Source organism: Pristis pectinata, chromosome 5 (assembly GCF_009764475.1).
Source record: "Pristis pectinata isolate sPriPec2 chromosome 5, sPriPec2.1.pri, whole genome shotgun sequence".
NCBI lineage: Eukaryota > Metazoa > Chordata > Chondrichthyes > Rhinopristiformes > Pristidae > Pristis > Pristis pectinata.
In genome coordinates, this window is record NC_067409.1 from 60,630,456 (window position 1) to 60,658,210 (window position 27,755).

The 27,755-nt window shown below is 40.0% G+C and overlaps 1 protein-coding gene across 1 annotated transcript in view; it reads right to left on the reverse strand.

Annotated features, from left to right (window-relative positions):
• Nucleotides 1–27,755, reverse strand: part of thsd7aa (thrombospondin, type I, domain containing 7Aa) — a 299,272-nt gene that overhangs the window by 143,558 nt on the left and 127,959 nt on the right. The window contains exon 3 of the mRNA XM_052016677.1: nucleotides 4,417–4,665. Within this exon, the coding sequence (XP_051872637.1) occupies nucleotides 4,417–4,665 (249 nt within the window). The remainder of the gene's footprint in view (nucleotides 1–4,416; nucleotides 4,666–27,755) is intronic.

Sequence of the window (27,755 nt, forward strand, 5' to 3'; positions counted from 1 at the left end):
TTTGAAGCTGCAATACAATTTGCGGTTTGACTAGTCCATGAGAAAACTTTGCAAATTTAAGGGTAAGTCCTGAATGTTAGTAAGGTGCGTTAACTGGGCTGGATGAACTTATGCAAGTTCAAATCATTCAATACAAGTTCAACGCCAGCGGAGTCGATCTAGTTTTATTCTTATTAAGGTTTATGTCACAGCTGAGTGGCTATTTCAGAGGGAAGATAGGAATCAGTCATGTTGTTTAAAGGTCAGTTAGAGATTTCCTTATGGAATATCAATGAAGTAAATGTGTTTTTATCTGGAAGTCTCAAGGTCACTATTTGTGTTATTCCAAATTTATTTAACTAACCACATTGAAGTTCCAAGCTGTTTTAATGGGATTTGAACTCACATCTCCAGATTATGTAACATAGCCACAAGGCAACTACACCCATCAATAGCTTTTCTTTGGCCCTACTTATACATTCTTTATGAATCCATGCCCCATGTTCTTTTATTTAACCAAATCATTAACTTGATAGGTCACTTTTTATAACTTGTGCATAAGGGCACCAATGATCTACACGTCTCAATTTTTCAAAAAAATACACCTTACCTACATGTTATATTGTTATGCTATACACCTAAAAATACACTAACATGTTATATTGCAAGATAACATTTTTCAGTATTATCTATCATCATTATAGTTATCAGAAATGGCATGGAGTGTGTTAGGACTTTTGATCCTACGGCCTTTTTTTGTCAGTATGAATCAGTATTGGAAATAGAACTTCACTTAACACTTGAGTTATCAATGAAAATTTGACTCATCTAAACCTCCAAACTTCTACATAATTTAATCCATTTTATACTTGAATCTTATTCTGTGCTTTATCCCAATGTTGTAATGTATCTATGGATTACCCTTTCAGTCAACAAGTAAAATGTAAATACTTTATGGAACTTACAAGCTATACAGTAATAAGAAATGTCAACTTGGATTTTCATATGAGATGTCCAGAGCTAAAATAGTGTCTGCAGTAAATTAAAACTTTGAAGTAAATACATAACGCTGCAGCTTATACATCCTATTGAATATGCAAATAAAGCCTAGCAATCAGAATGTTAATATGCTAGGACATGTTGAATTCATGAATAAAACAGTACATTCATGAGGAATTATAATTGTCAATTTCTAAAACAGAAAATCATCTACTTCAAAGCGTGCTTCATGTTTAAGTAAATACATTAGGAACTGTTTGATTTGTGATTCATATTGATCTCCAGCTATACACTCCACTTTTAACGGCTAGCAACCTTAATACACTCTGGATTGTGTCATATCTGCTTTTTCCACCAGTCCTGTGAATATTTTAATTACCGAATTAATAATTACAGCACTTTTAAAAATGTTCTAATTTAATAAAATTGCCCAGAGGATCAGGCGACACTCGTGGAGAGAAAAACTAAAAAAAAAGATTTGACAAAAGACTATTGACCTGAAATGAAATATTTCCCTCATCACAGAAGATGTGTGACCTGCTGACCATTTCTAGCATCTTCTGTTTTTATTTCATATTTCCAATATCTTCAAGTATTTTCCTTCTGTATTGATAAAATTAAATCCATTTCACAAACAGGCTCAAACTATAGACACTTGATCAATATTGATACTGTCTCCACTGAAGTATATGATAGAATAGTGTCAAAATATTATTGGCCTTTGTCAGTATTTATTTGTTTCCAGCAAATATTCCTATTATACATTGATAAAATCTGCTACATTATTGATTCGACTGATGGGACAAAGAATAGACAAATGGAAGAGAAACATCCTGTAGATGCTGGAATCCAGATGAAAAACACTATGATGCTGGAGGAACTCAGCAGGCCAGGCAGCATCCGTGGAGAAAAGCAGGCAGTCAATGTTTCGGGTCAGGACACTTCTTCAGGACTGAAGATAGGAAAAGGGGAAGCCCAATATATAGGAGGGAAAAGCAGAGCAGTGATAGGTGGGTAAAAGAGGGGAGGCGGGGTGGGCACAAGGTGGCGATAAGTAGATGCAGGTAAGAGATAGTGATAGGCAGGTGCCAGGGAGGAGGGAAGAGCAGATCCATTGGGGGATGGGTCAAAGGTAAGGAGGGGTGGAAAAAAGAGAGATAGGCTAGGAAAGAGAAGAAAGGAAGAGGCATGGTGGGTGTGGAGGGGGTGGGGGTAACTTAAAATGGGAGAATTCAATGTTCATGCCGTTAGGCTGCAAGGTTCCAAGATGGAAATTGAGGTGCTGTTCCTCCAGTTTGCGCTTGGAATTCTCCTGGCAGTGGAGGAGGCCGAGGACTGACATATCAGTGATGGAGTGGGAGGAGGAGTTGAAGTGACTGGCAACGGGGAGATGCAGATCGTGGTTACAGACGGAGTGCAGTCTGGCTAATTACCATGCAAGCTGTCTACATTCTGTCATCAGCAAACTGATGGAAGGAATTATCGACAGTGCTATTAAGTGGCACTTATTCACCAGCAACCTACTCACTATTGCCTATTTTGAATTTTGGAGAAGGTCACTCAGTTCTGGTCCTTATTTCAGCTTTGGTCCAATCAATGAGCAATGAGCTGAATTTCAAAGGTGAAGTGAGAGTTACTACTCATATTAAGGAAGCATTTGACTGAGTGTGGCATCAAGGACCTCAAGGAGTACTGAAGTCAACAGTCATCAAATGGAAAACATTTCAATGGACGAAGTCACACCTTGCACAGCAGAAGATGGTTGCAGATGTTGGTGATCAATGAAGCCCCAGGACCTCACTACTGGAGTTCCTCAGGGAAATGTCCTTTGCCTGGCCATCTTCATCTGCTTTATCAATGACATTCCTTCCAGTATACAGTCAGAAATGGGGATGTTCACTGATGACTGCATAATGTTTAATTCCACATAAAAAAATGAAGCAGTTTTTATGCAGCAAGACCTAATCAATATTCATGTGTGGACTGACAGGTGGAAAGTTACATTCAAATCACAAAAGTCGCCAGGCAATGACCATCTCCAACAAGAGAGAGCCTAAGCACCTATCCTTGACATTTAATGGCATTATCTTCGCTGAGTTCCCCATCATCATCATCCTGGGCATCACCATTTGACCAAAAACCTGACTGAACCAGCCATATAAATATTGAGCCTCCAAAAACAGTTCAGGGTTTAGACATCCTACAGCAAATGACTCATTTCCTGAAATCTCAAAGTCTTTAGTTTATAGTACACAAACTCCAGAACTATCTTATCTGATCCCAATTCTTTCCCTGTTGTCTTTTCTGTTGGCCTGCATGTGCTTTTCCAGTTTAATTGCTCAGCCCTCTTTTGCTTCTGATATTTGTGACACATCAATTTTGTAACATTAACATTCATAGCCCCAATTTTCTCTTCCAGAACAGCATATGTGAATTGAATAATTACTTTTGGGGTGAGTTACCAGAGGATAAGCACAACCTATCCAAACAAGGGTACATTACCACATGGTCAAATATGATAATGGATTGGATAATCCTAGACTGAGCCGGCTGTCCAGATTCACTCTGCCACTCAATAGTTTTCTGGATGTGGGTATACAGTTATGCAATGTTTGTATATTTTCTATTGAAGAATACCCTATATCTTTTCCTCTTTAAGACTATGTGCAATTCTGAGAATATCCAATATTTTGGATGTGGTAAGCTTGTGTAGTTGTTGGGGGTTTACATGGAGAGCCAAATGAACTGAACCCATACACCCAACAGACATCTGATATGGCAAATGCCAACTAGGCCTCAGGTTGCGTATCCTGGAGTCCTACTGTCAACTGCTGAATAGGTTTAAGCAAATGATAATCATAGACCTTTAAAAATTATTCAAGCAGATTTAAATCAACAAGAGTTATATTTTGAAAGCAAAAGATAACAAAGATTCATTAAAACAGCATGAAATAATTTAAAATTTTAAAATGAAGTAAATTAAGTAAAGCAAGAGGGTCTTCAATAGAATATCAGATACACCACATAGGGAGCAAGAGAAAAGAAAATGAATGATCCACAGACAACTGCTATTCCTGTGATTACAAAAGATAAGCAGAAGTTTAAAGGAGGGTCTCCTCAGTTAATGCATTGTCTGGAAATACAGGAAAATTAGGGAAAAGAATCAAATTGTACTTGAGAGATGGGATGAACTTATACATTACCCTAGCACCTGACTTTACATTCAACCCAAACAACTAGAATAACGGTTTCCCATTTTGTTTAAACTGTAAAACATCTTTTATGAAATATTTGAATAATTTCAATTCTGCTTTCATTGAACATTACCCTTAAGTTGTCAAGTAAACTTCCACTATTGTTATTCAGCTAATTGCATCTCAGCCATAAGGCCATTTGAGCTCTCCATCTACATGAAGGTATTAGAGAGAACAGACTTACGTAGCACAAGGTGGCACACCTGCCCCTTGGGGAGAGCATGGTTCTTGTTCTTCTAGGGGTGGACATTCCTTTCCACCACCAACTGGAAATTGGTTGATACTGGATGTTCTGATACGAAATCCTTTAGGAGATGTTGCGCTGTAGCAAGTCTTTGAACAAGGGCTCCACTCAGACCATTCTGAGGTTTGACAGTCCTTTGGGACTACACAGGACTGGAAGGTGATTGGCAACTTCTGTTGTGTGCAGTGGCTGAAAAAAAAGATTTAATCAGTTTAAACCCATTTTAGAAAATAACTTTTAATATATATTAGCTGAATTGTTTTCCACTCAAATACTTTCTAACAAAATTTGCAACATTTTTGAAAAGAAGCTAAAAACTACTCATTACAAAATATCAACACACCCACATTAATGAAGAAACTCACACGCCAATTACACACATTCAGCATACACCTCCCACATCTTTGAAAGGTTTCATCACCCTTGAAGGCACAAATAAAATCATTGGCATAAATGAAACAACTCATCATAGCTGTAATTATGGACATTCATCATTTGTAAACTTATACCAGACATTTAACTTGTTGATTCTCAATTGTTGATGACATTAATGGACAATTGTTTCAAATAAAAATATGGCCCAAATTAGGCTGAACAGCTATTGGGAAGCACTTTGTTGAAACTCCCTTGTGATTGTAATTAACATTGAAGAATGCTGTTGTCTTCCATTGGTACTTTGATCAGATGGAATCCAGTTACAAGCACCTAACGGTCCTTACTCAGATCTCAGCATGTTCTGTTAAGTGCTCAAGGATCTGTTCCTTTGATGAACTACAGATTCACAGGACAGATATAGCACAGGAGGAAGCTGGTTGACCCATCATGTCAGTGCTGTCTCTCTTCTGGATTGACTCACTAGTTCCATTCCCGAGTCCCTTCCGCATACAATTGACAATTTCTTCTTCACCAGGTATTTATAAACTCCCTCCTGAAGGCCACAATGAAACCTGCCTCCACCACATTTGCTGGTAATGCATTCCAAATCCCTTCTTAAACTGTATAAAAAAGTTTTTCTTCATGCCACTGTTAATTCTCTTTCCTTTTATTTTAGCCCTCTACTCCTCAAACCCTCCACCAGTGGGAACAGTCTCCCACTATCCACTCTGTACAGACCCCTCATCATTTTATATAATTCTATCCCATTTCCCCTCAACTTTCTCTTTAAAGAAAACAGTCTCAGCATCCCCAGTCTGCCCTTGTAACTGTAATCCCTCATCCAGGGAGCCATTTTCATGAATCTCCTCTGGACCCTTTCCAATGCCTTCACTTCCTTCATATAATGAGGTGAACAGAATTGAGCACAATACTCCTGGTGATGTTGGACCAATTTTTATAAAGGTTCAGCATAACTTCCCACCTTATATACTCCATGCCTCAATTGATAAACCCCAAAATTGTGTTTGCCATTTTAACTGCTTTCTCAACTTGCCTGCCGCTTTCAATAACCTCAGCATCCATACCCCAGGTCTCTCTATTCTTGTACCCCTTTTAGAACAGTATCCTTTATTCTGTATTGTCTTTCCACATTTGTTTTACCAAAATGCATCACCTCACACTTCTCTGCATTAAACTTCATCTTCCAGGCATCTGGCTATTCTAGCAGCCTATTTCTATCTTGCTGTAATTCATCAGTATTTTCTTTGGAGTTCACAATGCTGCCACATTTAGAAAATTGTGGCTTGCACCCCAAGGCTTGGTCATTAATAAAGATTAAGACATGCAGTGGCCCAACATTGATCCCTGGGGAACAGTGCTATTCATCTTCCATTAGTCCGAAAAACAACCATTCACCCAACTGAAAAGAAACCTGGCAGCTTTACAAGCATCGTTTGTCTCATTTTCAGTTCTGATGAAGGATATTCAACCTGAAATGTTGACTCTGCTTCTCTTCCCACAGATGCAGGCTGACCTGCTGAGTATTTCTAGTATTCTAGATTTCCAGCATCCATAGGTTTTCTGGTTTTCTTTCACCACAAACTGCTATTGTCTGTTACCTAGGTTCACTACAGTTCTCTTTTGCCTGTTGCTTGGATTATTCAGTTCACACCTTCAATCTCACTGTTGTATTGCTCTATTACAATGAAGGTAAAGCTACATAAATAGATTCTGGAGAAAAAATTTAAACAGATGATGTTTCTCAAATCGCTTAATCAAAGAAAAATCACAACAAAATTACCTTGAATGTTGCCTTGTATGCATGCTTTGCAACAAAAGCTGTACTTGCTACTGAATAATTGGTCTGATATCAGTTGTTATTAGCTCTCTTGTTTAGCAACAATATGGTATTGACCAAAGGCCAAATACAGGATTTTAGGTTTCAAACTTATGAACTGCCAGCAACTTCTTTGAAAATGAGTAACTCTGGAAAATGGGAACAATGGTAGGACAGATGTTATAGAGTTCATTTGAAAATAATGGCCAATTTTTATATTTATCAGGCTGAAACAAATAAATAATCTATTTACATATTTTGATGATTCTGACATGCATGCATATATGGCATGCTAAAATAGGCATTCTCCCTGCAAGCTCAACAGGAATCTTCTTGCAGGATTTCATTTGTGGGAAGGCAGTGCCAGTTTAATTGGCAGTGTTATTAATGAAACTTTGGACTTCAAAGCTAGGGAAGGCTCAATTCCTTCCCATTGACAAAGGATAAAAGAAAGCAAGAAAATCTGGCTGTTGGTTACACAGTTCAACAAAGCCAAGGAAGAGAACTTTGCCTTGTATTTTAAGTTCTGAAATAATGGTATTATTTATATTTCTGCCCTCACTTGCAAGGAACAACTTGATAACAAATAAGGCATCTCTGTTCATTCGCTTGCTAAAATAGCTTGCATTTAGTATGGTTTCAGTAAGTTCTCTTCCATCACTGTACTGCATGTAAAGTATGACTTAATCTGGATTATACGAGTTATATGGTTGTGGTTCTAGATTAAGCTATTGTAAGATGATGTGCTGCACAATATTGAAAGATACTTACATGTGATGTGAGGATCACTTATGTGAGTCATTAATGCTACAGAATCAGAGGGATTACCAAAGAGAAACCAAAAAGAATTCACGATTGAATGTTGATGAATAGTTATTCAGTTTAATTAAATATTGAACAGTATCTCAAATGCTTGCTTTTTTAGGCTTTGCAGGATTTCTTTATAGCCAATGACCAATCCCCCACTCCCACCCCCAGTTGCAGTTCAAGGGGTATGTCCCTGTGCTGGGCAGTAATTTTGATTAACAGGTGTTTTCAAATCCTTTGAGAGGTTAGGCCTCTTGATTGCCTAGATTCTGTCCATGACGGACAGTGAGCCAAGAATTCATTTCACAGCTTGACATTTGCAATGCTTATAAAAGGACAAAGAGCAGCCAGGGTTTCTGTATAGTTTTTGAGAGTAGTGAAGGTTGCATAGATTGAATTAGGTTAAACTAGATACTGCCTCATAACATATTTGGTAAATAAAATCATTTACTGACCCAAGTCTGTGTACAAATAAGTGAGGGATGTATGCCAATGTAACTGATGTCATAAGTGACATATAATGCACAACTGGTACTGTACTGCACTCTCAGTACACTCTTTGGCCACTCTAATCAAACTTTATGCATATGTAGCTGGCAGGGGCAGTAAACGGAAATCAGTGGACTTTTAAATGGCATTTGTCAGGGGCCACGTGCATATTTGTTACATAAATTAAGGGCATTTAGGATTGGAGATACTGTATTAACATTGATAAAGAACTGGCTAAGGGACAGAAAACAAAGTGAGGGAATAAATAGATAATATTTAGTTTGGTAAGCTATAATTGGTGAGGTATTGCATGTAAGGTATACACTATTTAAAATCTATATTAATGATTTAGACAAAATATCAGATCCAAGTTTGTTGTTGCTTATTAGGTGGGAGTGGGAGTTGTGGGGAGAATGCAAAGAGTATGTAAAGAGATTTTATCAAGTTAAGTGAGTGGACCAGAAAATATTAGATGAAAAAGAATGTAGGGAAATGCAAAATTACTTATACTGGTAGGACGAATGGAAAAATTGAAGTGTTTTTTTAATGATGAGAAATGAGTAAGAAGACGACATATGGATCTGAAGATACTTTCACAAGAAACACAGAAATTTGCCTTGCTGCAATTTGCACCATTTATTGCAAGGATGTAACAGGAGTAACTGTAGAGGGCTTTGGTGAGACAACACCTTAGAATACTGTGTACAGTTTGGTCTTCATACCAGAGGAACAATATACTTGCCTTGAAGGCAATGCAGAGTAAATTCAGCAGATTGCTTCCTGGGATGTGTATGTTGTCCCATCCGGAGAGAGTGAGTAAGATGAGCCAATATTCACTGCTCAGAAGAATGCGTTGTGATCTCTTGAAACATATAAGATTCTGAGAGGCTGTTTCCACTGCTTACAAATTTTAGATTTATGTGACATGAGGAGAAGTCATTTAGGACATAGATTAGGAAAGATTCTTTACTAATAAGGTAGTAGATCTTTGGAATTTTTAATCCCAGGGCAGTGGATCTTCAAATGTTGGCTATATCCAAGACTAAGCCACCATCTTACTGAATGACAGAGAAAACTTGAAGGACAGGTGGCCTACCTCTGCTGCTATTTCTTGTTTTCTTATGTTCTATGTCCTTATCTCAAAGAACTTGTTTTACGGTCCTGTTAATATGATTTTCAAAAGAGTAGATATTTTGATTATAGTGTGCTTGTTACTTATTCAACAAATTGTGTTTACTTTCTTCAGCGCTCCATTTTAACTAACATGTTTGTTTTAAGTCAATCTTGCATTTAATATAAGTGACCATGGATCATGCTCTTTGAATGCAATGTATTTGTTGGTTTGAGGGCCAGCCTTTGATGGAAGGTCGATCAAGAGAGGTAGTAACAGAAAAAATACTCACTGTTAATTTTGACAGCTTAAGACAACAAAAAGCTCATGAAGATTGCACCAATCACATCTGAAGTGTGATTGATGTTTAAGTTACATCCAAATCCATTTTATTGCACTACTGAAACAGGTTTCCATAAGACAAAACATTTTTTTTCTCTAGTGAAACCAGTGACAATGAGAATATTTGCATAATTTCACCATTATTTATCATCAATATATGGTCCCCTTCTACATTTTTTTTCTGATAAAATAAGACATTGTCAGTCTTTCAAGGACTTGCAGTTCTCTGGCTTTTGCATATACCTGACATGAGATGTAATGACATGTGTTCAAATTACTGACACGTGTTACTTCAGAAGGTTATCTCATTATTAGGCTGCATCACATCTTTTACTTCTCCAATCATGCTTGAGGCTCTGGCATTGGTTATGCCTGCTGCTTTACTCTAATTAAATTTACAGTCATGTTTCTTGACACTGATTTGCAAAACTTTCTTCTCCTGGTATGGAAATGAATAACTTTATTTTTTCTGTTTATAGCACTGCACATGCACCAGCTCCCAAGTTATTCCTCACAGGAAATAAGACAGACAAACCTAGGAAACAGAAACAGGACTAGGCTAATTGGCCCTCAAGCTTGCTCTGTTATTCATAGAGTCATAGAGAGGTACAGAACAGAGAAAGGACCTTCAGTCCATTGAGTCCATGCCAACCATCAAACACCCATTTTTATACTAATCCTACCCTAGTCCATTTTATTCTTACTACAACTCCATCAACTATCCCCTAGATCCCACCGATCATCCAGACACACTTGAGGCAGTGTATAGTGGTCAATTAACCTACCAACCCACAGGTTTTTGAGATGTGGGAGGAAACTGAAGGACTTGGGAGAATCCTGAATGGTCACGGGGGAACTTGCAAATGCCCCACAGACAGCTACAGAGGTCTGGGTTGAACTCAGGCCACTGAAGCTGTGAAGCAGCAGCTCTATATTCAATGACCCTGCATTGTCCCCTGGGGTAGAGAACTTCAAAGACTTGTGCTATTCCTCCTTATCTCCAAATGAAATGAGCAGCCACTAATTCCAGATAGCCCCTCTAGGGGAAATAGCCTTTCAGTATCTACATGGAAACATCTTAACATCTACCCTGTCAAGCTTCATTAGGATCTTATGTTTGAAGAAGGACACCCCTCATTCATCTAAATTCCAAGGAGTACTGACCCAAACTGTCCAGCCTCTCTTGACAGATCAACATTCTCATCCCAGGAACTAACCTGATGAATCTCCTTTGGACTGCCTCAAATGCTATTATGTTCATTTTTAGATAAGGGGATAAAATTGTGCACAATGTTCCAGGTGTGGCCTCATCAACACACTGTACAACTTTAGCACCCTATTCTTAAACTCCAAACCCTTTGTAATAATGACCATTTGCCTTATTAACTACATGTAAGTTAAGTATGGAGGCCAAATATATATGCAGTACTCCAGGTGCAGGCTACATAGTACCCTAAGAAATTGTATCAAAACGTTTTAACTGTATACTCCATACCCCTTGTAATAAACTCCAACATTCAATTAGCCTTCCTAGTTACTTGCCTCACCTGCATGCTAACTTTTTGTGGTTCATACAGAACCAGGAATCTTAAAGACCAGGGATCGAGAACATAGATTCTGTGGTATTTATGTGCATGGCATGCATTTCGTTTGGGCAAGTGGAGAGGTAAATGAAAAACTATCCAACTGCCAATATATTATTGAAATGACATCATAACATCTCTGTAACACTTCTCTTGAATAGAACAAAGCAGATGTCTAATTTGAAAAAACATCTTTCGAGACAAGGTGTTAGGGCTTAGAGGATGGGACCTAAATTTTGGAGAATCTTCAGCGAGCAACATTCACAAAACAGTGGTAGGTCCGTTGCTGTGCATGTGCAAGAGTTGGAATGATTTTGCTGCTGTCAGAATGCAGGCACAGTGCAAGTCTCAATACTTTACAATGCTGCAGGCTTTAAAGCCCTGTAACCATGGAACATCTAAAATGTTATTTTAGGTTGGTGGCTCGTGTTTGAAGGTAGGAAAAGATCATAGAACATAGAACATAGAACAGTCCAGCACAGTACGGGCCCTTCGGCCCATGATGTGCCGAATACATAAACCTACTCCACAATCAACTAACCCTCCACTTTTCTTACATCCATATGTCTATCTAAGACTCATTTAAATGTCCCCATTGTATCAGCCTCTACCCCATCCCCATCACTCTCTATGTAAAAAAAACCTACCTCTGACATCTCCCCTAAACTTTCCTCCACTCACCTTAAATGAATGTCCTCTGGTATTGGCCTTTGCTGTCCTGGGAGAAAGGTGCTGGCTGTCTACTCTATCTATGCCTCTCATAATCTCATATACCTCTATCAAGTCACCTCTCCTCCTCCATCACTCCAAAGAGAAAAGCCCGAGCTCGCTCAACCTTTCCTCGTAAGACATGTTCTCTAATCCAGGTAGCAACCTGCTAAAATCTCCTCTGCACCCTCTCTAAAACTTCCACATCCTTCCTATAATGAATTGAACACAATACTCTAAGTGTGGTCTAACCAGAGTTTTATAGAGCTGCAACATTACCTTGCAGCTCTTGAACTCAATCCCGACTAACAAAGGCCAGCACACTACATGTCTTCTTAACCACCCTATCAAGCTGTGCGGCAACTTTGAGGGATCTATGGACTTGGACCCTAAGATCCCTCTGTTCTTCCACACTGCTAAGAATTCTGCCATTAACCTTATACTTCGCCTTCAAGTTTGTTCTTCCAAAGTGTATTGCTTCACACTTTTCTGGATTGAACTCCATCTGCCACTTCTCCACCCAACTCTGCATCCTGTCTATATTCCATTGTAACCTACGACAACCTTCTACACTATCCACAACCCCTCCAACCTTTGTGTCATCTGCAAACTTACCAACCCACCCCTTCGCTTCCTCATCCAAGTCATTTAGAAAAATCACAAAGAGCAGGGGTCCCAGAACAGATCCCTGTGGAACACCACTAATCACCGACCTCCAGGCAGAATAGTCTCCATCTACTACCACCCTCTGCCTAATGTGGGCAAGCCAATACTGAATTCAACAGCCAAGTCTCCATGGATCCTATGCCTCATGACTTTCTGGATGAGCCTACCATGGGGAACCTTGTCAAACGTCTTACTAAAATTCATACACACCATATCAACCTCTCTACCTTCATCAATTTGTTTTGTCACCTCCTCGAAAAACTCAATTAGGCTTGTGAGGCATGACCTGCCCCTCTCAAAGCCATGCTGACTATCCCTAATAAGATTATGCTTCTCCAAATGCTTGTAAATCCTGTCCCTAAGAATCCTCTCCAATAGCTTGCCCACCACTGATGTAAAGCTCACTGGTCTCTATTCCCAGGATTATCCCTATTACCTTCTTGAACAACAGAACAATATTTGCCATCGCCCAATCCTCTAGTACCACTCCTGTGGCCAAGGAGGATGCAAAGATCATCAGCAATCTCTTTATTTGCTTCCCATAGTAACCTGGGCTACATCACATCCGGCCCTGGGGACTTATCTATCCTAATGTTTTTCAGAAGCTCCAACACTACCACTTTCTTGACCTCAACATGCTCCAGCACATTAGCCTGTTCTATGCTGACCTTACATCTGTCAAAGTCTCTCTCCCTGGTGAACACTGAAGCAAAGTATTCATTAAGGACCTCCCCTGCCTCCTCCGCCTCCAGGCGCATGTTTCTCCCTTAATCCCTGAGCGGTACTGCCCTCAATCCAGTCACCCTCCTGTTCTTCACGCACATGTAGAACACCTTGGGGTTTTCCTTAAATCTACTAGCCAAGGCCTTCTCATGTCCCCTTCTAGCCCTTCTTATGCTCCTTTCTGGTTACCTTATAATTCTCAAGAGCCCTGCCTGATTTTTGTTTCCTAAACCTTAAGTATGCTTCCTTCTTCCTCTTGACTAAATGTTCCACCTCTCCTGTCAACCATGGTTCCTTCACCCTGCCATCGTTTTCCTGTCTCAGTGGGACAAACCTATCCAGAACCCATGCAAGTGTTCCCTTTATCTATCGTCTTTAAAAGTTTCAGCCAGGAACTTCCTATTTTAGCTCAGTGAATTTTACGGGTAAGTTTAGAGATGGTCAAGTCAGGTTCAAATTGGAGAGGTAAAATTGCCCCCTTCAGATCAAGGAGATCAGTGATGCAGAACTTCTCAGCAGTGATTCACACAAAAAAGGCTCAGAAATTCATAGGCATTCTGCTGCTGTTTTTATTCCAGCAATGTGCACATGCAAATTGAATACTTTCAGAGCAGAATTTGATGACAATTTTGCAGCGCTCCTTCAGAGTGATGCCCTGGAAATTAGATTACATTTTTCCTTACTGAGTCTGTTGTTGGTCATTCTCAGAACAGCTGCAGTTTAATCATGCTACCACTACAGCAGGCATCAGCTAGGCTTGGCTTGGTAAATTTAGAGATGGTCAAGCCAGGTTTAAATTGGAGAGGTAAAATTGCCCCCTTCAGATCAAGTGGATCAGTGAAGCAGAACTTCTCAACTTTAATTCTGAAAAAAAGGTCACTCAAGTAATATTCCTCTTCAGTAGATTCCTACTTTGCAATCAGACCTTGCATCCCTACCCTCCTCCACCAATGCCAACCAATCTCATCCCTGACTCTTTAATCACCTCTAACTCTAAGCTCCCATTACTCCCTGATAGGTTCCCTGATCCCTTAATTAGCCCCAAACCCTAGCCTAGGCTCCCTAATCCTAGATATCTGAACCCAATATCCCTGATTATTCCCTCCCTCCCCCCAACTTCCTAACCACAGCCCTTCTCTGGTTTTCTAATCCTGGCTCTGCCCTCTGACTGAGGTCCTTGCCCTTGACCACCAGAACAGGCTCTAGTCTTGGACAACCTTGAGAGTTTCAGTTGCCCTGCAATGATGGTGTACACAGAGGGAAGTGTGCAAGGACCTTTATGCTGCTGAATGCAGCAGTAGGAGGTACTAGCCGTTATCACAAGGAAAGATTTAGAATCCCATGCAGACTGTCCGGGGAGGGTGAGTGGTGATGTTCCCCTTGCATATCAGGCCATTGGCTCATCATTCTATTTAAATGGAAGAATGGAAAATCATTCACACCTCTGTGGGTTTCCAGACCAAAGCACCAGCTTTTTATTAAAACCAAGAACACTGATTAGGACACCAACATAGCTAGTAGATTCCATGATTGAGTATAAATAAACTTCTGCCATACTTAGAGAAACGTGTCAGAAGGATGACAGATTTACAAGACCTTCTTGTTGCATTCTTTGCAGGATTAAATGGAACTTTACATTGGGGACAAAAAATGAGGACTTCATTAAAAGATTCCAGCTGTCTCCTTGATTTCTTTTTCATGCCTTCATCTTTAATTCAAGTCCATCATTTCAGTCTAGTTAATGTGACATAATGTGTAGAGACTTGGGAGTGAATAATGCAGCTGTAATGTGTCAAAAGCTTTATACAGCTTTAACCAATCCTGTTACCTCTTGCCTGAATGAACATAAAAATGTTAATGCTCATTTTTGAACATAAGAGAATAAGAAGTGGAAGCAAGAGTACAACATTCTGCAGCTTGTGCCTGCTCTGTCAATCATGGCTGATCTTTTATCTCAGTTCCACTTTCCTGCACCAACCACATATTCCTTAATTCCCTTAATATTTTAACATGTATCATTCTCTGTCTTGAATATATTCAGTAATTGATCCTCTATAGTCCTATTGGTTAGTGAATTTGAAAGATTCATTATCCTCTAGGTGAAGAGGCTCTTCATCATCTATATTCTGAATGACCAATCCTTAATTGTAAGACTGTGACCCCTGGCTCTAAACACTCCAGCCATAGGAAATATCTATCTTGTCAAATCCCTTAAGAATCTTGTTCATTTCAATGAGATCACCTCTCATTCTTCTAAACTGTAATCTGCTTAATCTCTCCTCACGACAAACCTGCCATGCCAAGAATCAATTTGGTTCGCAGGAATTAATTTGCTACTTTATTTAAAATATATGTCACCTATGGTAGCAATTCACCTTAAAGCACCCCCTTTTAGTTGTATTTTACTTAATGAGGGTGTGGCATCTTGAAATATCATCCTAAAAGCTTTGAATGATATTGGAAAAAGTTACCAAAAGCTACCAACTATAGTTCCTGGCTGAGCACACAACATGAAGGTATTCCCAAGAGGGCATGCAGCTTGCCACAATTATGTTATTAAATGCCTCCAACTTATGTCAGACCTGTACACTTCATTATGTTTAGTAATGCTCCAGCTCATCCTGGTTTCAGAAAGTTGGTTATGCATCAATTTATTCTGTACCATTTCTTTTTCTCCTGCTTACATACTGAGAGCCTGAAGTGCTGTTGTAGTAGCTAATTACAATGGTTTGAACTCTCTCTGAAAATCTGGCTATGCCATGATCTAATACCAATTCAATCTTAAAATGAACGGCATCCAGCTTGGTAATTGAGCGATCCAAACTGTCATGATAATGTTGATGTGTTGCCACTTATAGTCATTTACAAACAATTATTAATGCATTTGGTTCTCAGAAGCAAAGTATCAGCTGAAACATCAATACAAATAACAACAAGGTCAAGCAAGCTGCTAAGCAGCTGCTGTATCTTGAATCTTCAAGCTATTTGATGGCATTGTACGTGATGTGATTTCTAACTTTGTCTGGCAATAATATGTCTCAAAGCAGCAAAATAAGGAATAATTGAACCGTTCAGCTAGTACACCAATCATGTGCTAATAATTAGTACATGACTGGCGTACTAGCTGAATTAGCAAAAATATGGTAGCAGTATCACTGAGCATCTTAACACAAATGAAGACCTAGACCTAAAAATCACTTTTATTAAGTTAGAATGTAAGAGCTTCATTGATTCACTCTGTTTTTGTAATGGTTACATGAGCTAGCACCTTCATTAAAATACTGGGAAGAGAAATGTCAAACAAGCATGTCAAGCATCTGCTTTTCAATGTCTCCAACTAAGTTTTGGTTTTATTATAGTATCCCAATGTCAAGACTAAATATTTTGTGCACGTCACACTTCCCTCCTGGCTCTTTTTTGCCTTCTGAATTTTCTGTGCGTCTTTTATGCATATCATCTGTATTCATACATGTCTACAAGCATGTCAAACAGTAGTGGGAACACTGATGCTGCTTTTAGATTTACCTTAGTGTGCATTCACTCCTGAGCATACAGGCAATATAATTTGAGAAATTATACAGAACATATCTAATTTTGCTTTTTCTCCATCTTTTATAGGTTGTTTGTTGCTGTTAATGTGGATTTTTTTCAATTTTACTGACTACAGTTAAAGGTTTTATTTTGCTTTAAAATAAATGAATGACAGGAAAGTAGATAAAATACCAAGAAATGGTGATGCCAAAGCCACATACAGTAGAAGAATATACACATTTTCCCATGTTTTGATTGTTTTGCTTGATCCAGTTTTCTGCATTTTACATTTCTATACGGCTTTTTTGCTTTCAGCTTTCTTTTTTTCATTTATGTTTAACCATTATCGAAATGTGTTCACAAGCTATTAATAGTTTGGATCATTCAATTACATGTCTAGATGCTTATAGAGATACCGGATCCAGATTCAGAGGGTAGTTCAAATCATTTTAATCAGCCACTAAAATAACACTTCAGGCTACTCATATGCAAGCAGAACAAACTGTGTCATGATAGTTGAAGCAAAAGCTTTTTTCTTTAACAGGGACAAGCCAGTGTAATCACTAAACCTTACAAAGCAGAAATGCTTGACATAAATTGGATGCATTTTAAAACAGAACTTTGCAAGTTGTTTCTTTAAATTTCTCAAAGACATTACTTCTTCCTGTATCTTATTGCAAATAGTTAATAGTTGCATGCTGTGTAGAAACATGTGCTGTTGCAACATGCTGCTTTAAAGGCAGTGAAAGCAACATTATCTTGATCATTCCTTTATGAAATTGAATGAGCACTGGGACAAAATCTTACTTGGTCAAAGCTGTCCCTACTCCCCAGAATTGACCACACGGCCAGGTGATTTGGGGAGTTTCTCAGTTTGCCTGTTCTGGAATCTTGGTCAGATAGCACTCAACATCTCAGTCGCATTATTTCCACATTAATCACCTGCAGTGGCTAGGTCTGATCCTGTCTGGAGCTTCCTGCTGGTGTTGTAATTACTTTAACATCAGTTTAAATTAGTCTAAATTCAGTCAATTATATTGGAGTAGAACATACCACTGTGGATTGAATTAACAGTTGGTCACCGGTTTTACACATGATCCTATACAACACACAGACTCCATCCTTCCCTTTCAGCAAGAGGGTTAACTGTCAGAAGGATTTCCTTTTATCCACATATTTTGCTTCCTCTTATTGGATAAGCTCCAGAAGGCCACAATTGCAACACCTGGCCCTTATAATCCCTGTGGAATAACGCTATAGCTATTGGTACAATCATTGAAGAATGAGAACACCTGTCCCATCCATCTCACCCCAGTGCAACTCCCTTTGCAACAGGGTGACTAAGAGCAGAGGTCCACATAAGAAACCATTTGCCTTTTCCGATTCACTTTCCGATCAGAAACCTCTCTCATTGACTCTATTGGTGTACCCTGTTAGGGAGCAGTTTGACAACATGGATATTACTGCTCATGCTGTCATGGATTTCTTTTTTGATTTTAGATATGAGAGTGCAGGGAGGTGAATAATGTGTCACACTATGCTGTTCATTTCTCCCACAGCAGGAATTTTTCTTTGGGATTTCATTTTCAGAGGTGTAGGCCACGTGGACCTCAAAAATTGCACCGATAAGGCCATTTCTCCTAGTGCAACCTGGCTAAAGAAATTCCAATCCTGGCAATATCCTTCTGGCTAAGGGACTATGTGACTGAAGGAGGTTTCAATTCATATAAACATCCTTATCTCCCCTGTCAAAAACTTGAACTGAAAGCTGTAACCTGACCTATTCAGGTATTCTATTACAATACTGGCAGATATATGTGAAAAAACATACTGGGAGACCAGAATTTCTTCATTAGTTAATAATGAGCTTATTGATGTAGCTGATGTTGAGTTTGTGCAAATGAATCAAATAATGAAAAAATAGCTGGAGCCATGATTCTGTATATGCTAATTTCTCTTGTTACTTAATAAAATTAATTCACCCATTCAGCAGTGCCTTATATTTCCGAAGTGATCTATTCCATTTTATCACTGTTAAATTTAAGCAGCAAATTTGTATGACTTCAAGTATCTCTGCTGTTTCTAGTTTTTATTTATTTTGATTCTGGTTGGACACTTACAGGGCAAGAGGCCAACTGACCTTTTGAAAATAATAATGACACTTAGTTATATACCACTATGTTTTTTGTTCTTGACCCTATAAGTTTGTCATATTCATGTTCTTATCGAAATTCTATTAAAATTATTTATGGACTTGCCTTCTACCACCTTCAACACACGGGATTCCAGATCACAACAGCTCTCACTAAAAACATTCTCCTCTTCCTTCCTCTAGATCTCTTTCCCAGCAATCTAAAATTTATGATGACTTGTTATTGACTACTCAGCTGGGGGAATAGTTCACAGCATCTACTCTAACAAAACCTTACATCATTTTGAAAACCACTTTAAGGTCATTTCTTATTCTCTGTTTCATGGAAAATATTCCAACTTCCCACATCGTGATTACATCCAAGTAAGTTTCCTCTGTATCTTTCTCAAGGCTTCATATTTTTCCTGGAATACTGTACCAGAATTGTTCATATTTCTCCAGATGAAGCCTAAACAGTGATTAAATTCTAGTATCAACTTTCTTTGAAAGGGATCTTTCCTATTTGCTTGAGAGGCCTGAAGTGATCTCAATTTAGCAGCTCATCAAAAAAGTCAGGACTCATTCAATATTGCACTCTTATCAGTATAGATTAATTACTCAAGTCTGTTTGGTAATTGAGACCATTGCCTCTTCCTCAAAGGTAGGTCCACAACCAATGAAGCAGGACTGATAGTTAAACATTTTGCATGGACAGGAAAGCAACATACCACAAACATACATACAATTCAGATTTTTGTGCAGTTGTTCATACAAACATTAATCCAGTACTACATCCAAACTAATGTCGCAATTTGTTTCAGTACAGTGGGCACGAACTATAAGCATTCCTTAGCAACATCACTAACTATCAATATTACAAAAAGTTATCGTGCCTTTTATGACATCAGGACCCTAAAACATTTTACCCATGAAGTGCTGTTGTAATATATGCGACATAGCACCCAATTAGCATCCTACAAATGCTTACAAATAGCAATGTAACAGTGACCTGATAATCTGTTTTGAGTGATTGTCATTGAGGGATAAATATTGACCAGGATTACATTATGTTACATTAAGAGCCTATGCACTGTTGCAAAACAATAACTCTGTAAAATTAACAGAACTCTTAAGTGATTTGAGTCGATTACAACATTGAATTTTAATTATCCTTTGCCACTGGAATATTTCTGTAGACTTCTCATTTGTTTAATTCCTTTGTTTGTTCTAATTCTTCTAGTCTAGTCTCAGGCCTCCTCCTGCAGCCACGTACTCCCAGGGGGATGAAGCTCAATAGACATCAATCACGCTTTGGTGAGAGATCATCGAGCCTAGCTAACACACTAACAAATACAGGCATTATCATATTAAAATATATCTTTAATGTTAGCACAATTAAATGTTCAGTGGTGGTCACTGGATAAAAAGAAAAGAAAGAGCTATAGTTGATTTTCTCTTCCCCTAGCCAGGGGACACAAACATCAGGGAAGTCCCTCAGTTCTCCTGCTTGATCTTTTTCAGTTCATTGAAATAGCAGAGAAGTGGATTTTGGCCATTTGGGAGAATCCCCCAGGAAATTTCTGACAAACGATGGCAGAGATCAGATAATTCCACACAACTCCATGATCAAATTTCAGTGCTTCCTGGACTATATACTTCAGTAACACACCACTTGGAAATCATTGTAGAAACTTTACTTTGGGGAGGGTATTGGCCCCAGGGGCTGGTGAAATGGAAGAAAAAGGAGAGAGCAAGAGTACAGCATGGAAAGTACAATCAAGTCAACACATTTAGCAAATGAAGTAGAAAAATTAAATAATAAAGTAATTATGATGTTCATTCTACCTTGGTAGCCCACAGGCTGCTCAACCACAGACAAGACCTCAGAAGTGAAGATAAGCCAGTCATGGACTGATTCAGAGTACTGGTCAGAAAGTGACTAATGCATTCAGTACAAAAGGATGAAACAGCCAGTGTTCGCAGTAGGACCATAGCCATAAGAAATGTACTTTCACTCCTGCATGACCTCCAAAATCTCTGATTACTTTAAACTTGGCCTTTCCTTTGGAAAGTATTTGCTTTAGATCACTAGATTGAATAGCAAAAGCCAAACGCCAGCGGCTCTACTTCGTTAGGAGTTTGAGAAGATTTGGTATGTTACCAAAGACTCTTGCAAATTTCTATAGGTACACGGTGGTCCTATGGATGACATCCAAAGGTCAAGAGATTGTGGAGATATTGGTATTGGTAGTGGAAAGCATTCTGACTGGTTGCCTCACAGCCTGGTATGGAAGCTCCAATGCACAGGGTCGCAAGAGGCTGCAGAGGATTGTAGGCTCAGCCAGCTCTATCATGGGCACAGCCATCCACACTGTCAAGGATATCTTCAAGAGGGGATGCCTCAAAATGGTGGCATTCATCACTAAGGATCCTCAGCACCCAGGAGATGCCTTCTTCTCATTACTACCATCAGGGAGGAGGTACAGGAGCCTGAAGACCCGCACTCAACAATTTAAGAACAGCTTCTTCCCCTCCACAATCAGATTTCTGAACAGTCCATAAACCCATGAATGCTACCTCATTATTCCTTTTTTTGCCTTTATTTCCTTTATTTATTTTGTAATTGATAGTAATTTTATGTCTTTGCACTGTACTGATGCCGCAAAACAACAAATTTCACATCATGTAAGACATCATGTAAACCTTATTCTGATTCTGAAAACAATTAAAAATGTTCTTCTGTACCAAGTAAGAGCCATTGTACTGTTAGTGAAAGTCATTGGGTGTGTTGTCCTAAATGTTCATCAAGAAATTGCATTAAATAGCAGTAAAACTGTCAATCGGTGAGCAACAAGTTGTGCTTTTGATGCAAGTGACAATTCTTATCTTTTTCTTTGTTTGAATTGTTGCAAACAACTGAATAAATTTTATCCCTAGAAACCCCAAGGAGATTGTATTAGATCAATTCTAAAGTGAAAGTGAAAATTCTCAAACCCAAATACAGCTAGCCCTGGAATCTAATTGTTTTAATGCAGGTAGGTTGTGGGATGGGATAGGCAAAGAGGTTTGATTGATAAACAACCCACTCACTACAGGTAGATTCCGCATTTCACTATTTCAATATGCCTGGGAGCCTCTGTACTTTTCTCTGTTCAAGTTTTACAGCTGCCCAGAACAGTTTTCTGGGCATTTGAAAAACTGGCAGCTGAAGAGGTAAGAAGATTCTTCATTCAAAAGGTGTCGTAAAGAACAGGAATATCTGACTACATCCCACTAAGAAAACATTTAAGCTCTCAAGATATACCCCTGCCACCCTCAATATCACTGTACCTCGGTACGTGACAATAATAAACCAGTACTAATATCTCCACAATCTCATGACCTTTGGATATCATCCATAGGACCACCATGTTCTTCTCCCTTCCTTCCCCAATTAGTCAGGCCCTGCTGTTGACAACCTTCTGGTTCCTGATCTCTCTAATCTCCACACTGATACAGTGGCATGCAAAAGTTTGGGCACCCCGGTCAAAATTTCTGTTATTGTGAATAGCAAAGCGAGTAAAAGATGACTTGATTTCCAAAAGGCATAACGTTGAAGATGACACATTTCTTTAATATTTTAAGCAAGATTACTTTTTTATTTCTGTCTTTTACAGTTTCAAAATAACAAAAAAGGAAAAAGACCCGAAGCAAAAGTTTGGGCACCCTGCATGGTCAGTGCTTAGTAACACCCCCTTTGGCAAGTATCACAGCTTGTAAATGCTTTCTGTAGCCAGCTAAGAGTCTTTCAGTTCTTGTTAGGGGGATTTTCGCCCATTCTTCCTTGCAAAAGCCTTCTAGTTCTGTGAGATTCTTGGGCTGTCTTGCATGCACTGCTCTTTTGAGGAACCATAGAACCATACAGCACAAAACAGGCCCTTCGGCCCACCATGTTGTGCTGTCCATCAAACCACCCTCACACTATCTAACCCTTTCCTCCCGCATATCCCTCTATCTCACATTCCTCCATATGCCTATCCAACAAACTCTTGAACCTGTTCAATGTATCTGCCTCCACCACCACCCCAGGCAGTGCATGCCATGCACCAACCACTGTCTGGGTGAAAAACCTCCCCCTGACATCTCCCCTGAACCTCCCACCCATAACCTTAAAGCCATGCCCTCTTGTCTTGAGCATTGGTGCCCTGGGAAGGAGGTGCTGACTGTCTATCTATTCCTCTCAATATTTTATATACCTCTATCATGTCTCTTCTCATCCTCCTCCTTTCCAGTGAATAAAGCCCTAGCACCTTAAGCCTCTCCTCATATTCCATACGCTCTAATCCAGGCAGCATCCTGCTAAATCTCCTCTGCACCCTCTCCAATGCCTCCACATCCTTCCTATAATGCGGCGACCAGAACTGAACACACTACACTAAGTGTGGTCTAACCGGAGTTTTGTAAAGCTGCATCATCGCTTCGTGGTTCTTAAACTCAATCCCACGACTTATGAAAGCTAACATCCCATAGGCCTTCTTAACTGCTCTATCCACCTGTGAGGCAACTTTCAGTGAACTGTGAATATGAACCCCCAGATCCCTCTGCTCCTCTACACTGCCAAGTACCTTGCCATTTACTTTGTACTCTGCCCTGGAGTTTGTCCTTCCAAAGTGTACCACCTCACACTTCTCCGGATTGAACTCCATCTGCCACTTGTCAGCCCAGCTCTGCATCCTATCAATATCCCTCTGTAAGCTCCGACAGCCCTCCACACTTTCCACAACACCGCTGATCTTAGTGTCGTCCGCAAACTTACTAACCCAGCCTTCCACCCCCTCATCTAAGTCATCTATAAATATCACAAGAAGTAGAGGTCCCAGAACCGACCCCTGCGGGACACCACTAGTCACTGCCCTCCAATCTGAGGGCACTCCCTCCACCACAACCCTCTGCTTTCTACAGGCAAGCCAATTCCTAATCCACACAGCCAAGCTTCCCTGGATCCCTTGGCCTCTGACCTTCTGAAGAAGCTTACCATGAGGAACCTTATCAAACGCCTTACTAAAATCCATATAGACCACATCCACCACACTACCCTCATCAATCTTCCTCATCGCCTCCTCAAAGAACTCTATCAGGCTTGTGAGGCAAGATCTTCCCTTCACAAAGCCATGCTGGCTGTCCCTAATCAATCCATGGTTCTCTAGGTGTTGATAGATCCTATCCCTTAGAATCCTTTCTAACAGCTTACCCACCACAGACGTGAGACTCACTGGTCTGTAATTCCCTGGACTATCTCTACTACCTTTTTTGAACAAGGGGACAACATTTGCCACCCTCCAATCCTCCGGCACCATCCCCGTAGACAACAAGGACTCAAAGATCCTTACCAGCGGTTCAACAATCTCCTCCCTCGCCTCTCGAAGCAGCCTGGGGAATATCCCATCAGGCCCCGGAGATTTATCTATCTTGATATTATTTAACAACTTCAACACATCCTCTCTCTTGACATCTACAACCTCGAGAACATTACCCTTACCAGCACTCCTTTCCGCGTCATCAAGACCCCTCTCCTTGGTGAATACCGAAGAGAAGTATTCATTGAGAACTTCTCCCACTTCCACCACCTCCAGGCACATTCTCCCACCTTTGTCTTTAATCGGATCTACCTTTACCCTCGCCATCCTCCTACCCTTCACGTAAGTGAAAAAGGCCTTGGGATTTTCCTTAACCTCACTAGCCAACGCCTTTTCATATCCCCTTCTAGCTCTCCTCAGCCCTTCCCTAAGTTCCTTCCTCACTACTCTATATTCCTCCCTGTCTGAACCTTGCTGCTTATACCTTATGTATGCTATCTTGTTCTTCCTAACTAGTCGTTCCACCTCTCTCGTCACCCACGGTTCCTTCACCCTGCCATTCCTTCTCTGCCTCACTGGGACATATTTATCCCTAACATCCTGCATAAGATCCCTAAACATCGACCACATCTCCATGGTACATTTCCCTTCAAGAAGGACATCCCAATTTACACTCCCAAGTTCTCTCCTTATAGCCTCATAGTTCGCCCTTCCCCAATTAAGTATCTTCTTGTCCTCTCTGCACCTGTCCCTGTCCATGACAATTTTAAAGGTTATGGAGCAATGGTCACTGTCCCCCAAATGCTCACCCACCAATAGATCCTTCACCTCTCCCAGTTCATTTCCTAAAACTAGATCTAGCATGGCATTCCCTCTAGTCGGCCTGTCGACATACTGTGTCAGGAATCCCTCCTGGACACATTTTAAAAATTCCGTCCCATCTAAACCTTTGGCACTAAGCAGGTTCCAGTCTATATTTGGGAAGTTGAAGTCTCCCATTATAACAACCCTGTTATTTTCACTTCTCTCCAAACACTGCCTGCCAATCTGCTCCTCTATATCTCTACTGCTTGCCGGGGGGCCTATAAAATACTCCTAGTAGAGTAACTGCTCCTTTCTTGTTCCTTACTTCCACCCATACGGACTCTAGAGATGATTCTTCTACAACATCCATCCTTTCCGCAGCTGTAACAGTGTCCCTGACCAGTATCGCCACCCCTCCTCCTCTTCCCCCGCCTTCCCTATCCCTCTTAAAACACCGAAAACCAGGAATATTCAATATCCACTCCTGCCCTGACGTCAGCCACGTCTCAGTAATAGCCACAATATCATAGTCCGCCATACTTATCCAAGCCCTCAGTTAATCTCCCTTATTCCTGACGCTTCTTGCATTTAAGTAAACACACTTCAGTCCATCTACCTTACTACTTTTATAGCCTGTACTCTGCTTCTCCTTCCCCAAAGCCTCTCTATCTGTTTGATCTAACTGTTCCCCATCCCCTTCTTCCTCTGACCTACTCCTCCGGTTCCCTATCCACAGATTTTCGATGATGTTTAGGTCGGGGGACTGTGAGGGCCATGGCAAAACCTTCAGCTTGTGCCTCTTGAGGTAGTCCATTGTAGGTTTTGAGGTGTGTTTAGGATTGTTATCCTGTTGTAGGAGCGATCCTCTTTTCCTTTTCAGCTTTTTTTTTTACAGATGGTGTGATGTTTGCTTCCAGAATTTGCTGGTATTTAATTGAATTTATTCTTCCCTCTACCAGTGAAATGTTCCCAGTGCCACTGGCTGCAACACAAGCCCAAAGCATGATCGATCCACCCCTGTGTTTAACAGTTGGAGAGTTGTTCTTTTCATGAAATTCTGCACCCTTTTTTCTCCAAACATACCTTTGCTCACTGCGATCAAAAAGTTCTATTTTAACTTCATCAGTCCACAGGACTTGTTTCCAAAATGCATCAGACTTGTTTGGATGTTCCTTTGCAAACTTCTGATGCTGAATTTTGTGGTGAGGATGCAGGAAAGGTTTTCTTCTGATGACTCTTCCATGAAGGTCATATTTGTGCAGGTGTCGCTGCACAGTAGAACAGTGCACCACCACTCCAGAGTCTGCTAAATCTTCCTGAAGGTCTTTTGCAGTCAAACGGGGGTTTTGATTTGCCTTTCTAACAATCCTACGAGCAGTTCTCTCGGAAAGTTTTCTTGGTCTTCCAGACCTCAACTTGACCTCCACCGTTCCTGTTAACTGCCATTTCTTAATTACGAACTGAGGTAATGGCTACCTGAAAACGTTTTGTTATCTTCTTATAGCCTTCTCCTGCATTATGGGCATCATTTATTTTAATTTTCAGAGTGCTAGGTAGCTGCTTAGAGGAGCCCATGGCTGCTGATTGTTGGGACAAGGTTTGAGGAGTCAGGGTATTTATAAAGCTTTGATATTTGCATCACCTGGCCTTTTCTAACGATGACTATGAACAAGCCATAGTCCTAACACCTAATGAAGGTCTAAGACCTCGGTAAAAGTTTGGTGCCCAAACTTTTGCATGGTGCTCCTTTCCTTTTTTCACTCTAAAATTGTACAAAACAAAAATAATACATTAATCTTGCTTAAAATGTTGAAAAGAATGTTTCATCTTTAACTTTATGACTTTTAGAGATCAGTTCATCTTCTACTCACTTAACTATTCACAATAACAGAAATTTTGACCAAGGGTGCCCAAACTTTTGCATGCCATTATATTTCCACAACTTTAGATCTTTCCAGTCCTTTATCAGTCTCTATGATCGCAGAGTTCAATAGACCAAATTGATGTGTGCTTCAAGGACCCATCCATTTCTTCCTTGATTCTGATCTTTCCTGCTTCCTGTTATTGTGCACTGTGACCCTTGATCTCCATGCCCCTCAATCAATAGCCCCTCAATCAATGTCACCTCAACTTCCAGTCTCCATGCCTTATCTCATCAATGCTATTTTGTCCCAAATTTTCTTGTTTTCTCCTCACTGATGTTCCATTCAACGTTAATCATGTTCCATTAATATTCTTTTGCCTCAGGATCTTGTCTGGGCTGCACACTGGTCTACCCTCAACTCCTTATCCCTCCACATACGATTTTACCTGACTCCATCATTGATTAATCCCTCTATCGCTAACCCCCTCTACATCTTATCTCTTCCATATTTGCTTTGATGTCCCTTTAGTTTTCAATACCCCTGTTCCCTATCAATTTGATCAAGATCTTTGAATCCTTCCCCAATAAAATCACATTGAGGCTGCTTCTCTCCAGCTCATCTACCAAGTGTGTCTTGATCCCCAGTCTCTGGTGCCCCCTCAATAGCTCATTCTTGCTAATCTCCTAAATATATTTTTATCCCTCAATATCCTCTGTCTCACTGGAACTTTAATTACTCTTTTTTCTGATCTCTGCTTTTCTTCCATCCTTGATCTCTCCCAGCATCACATGGAGTTTTTCTCAAAGTCTATCTGCCCTTCCCATGTAGCTTTCTGCTCTCCACACATTGATATCCCTCTGACTTGTCTGCTCTTTCATCATCAATATCCCCCTCAACATCTTGCTTTCCAAGTTTCTGTGTAGGTATCTCTCAGAACCCCCAATCTCTGCCCACTTCTCCTTTGATGTTTC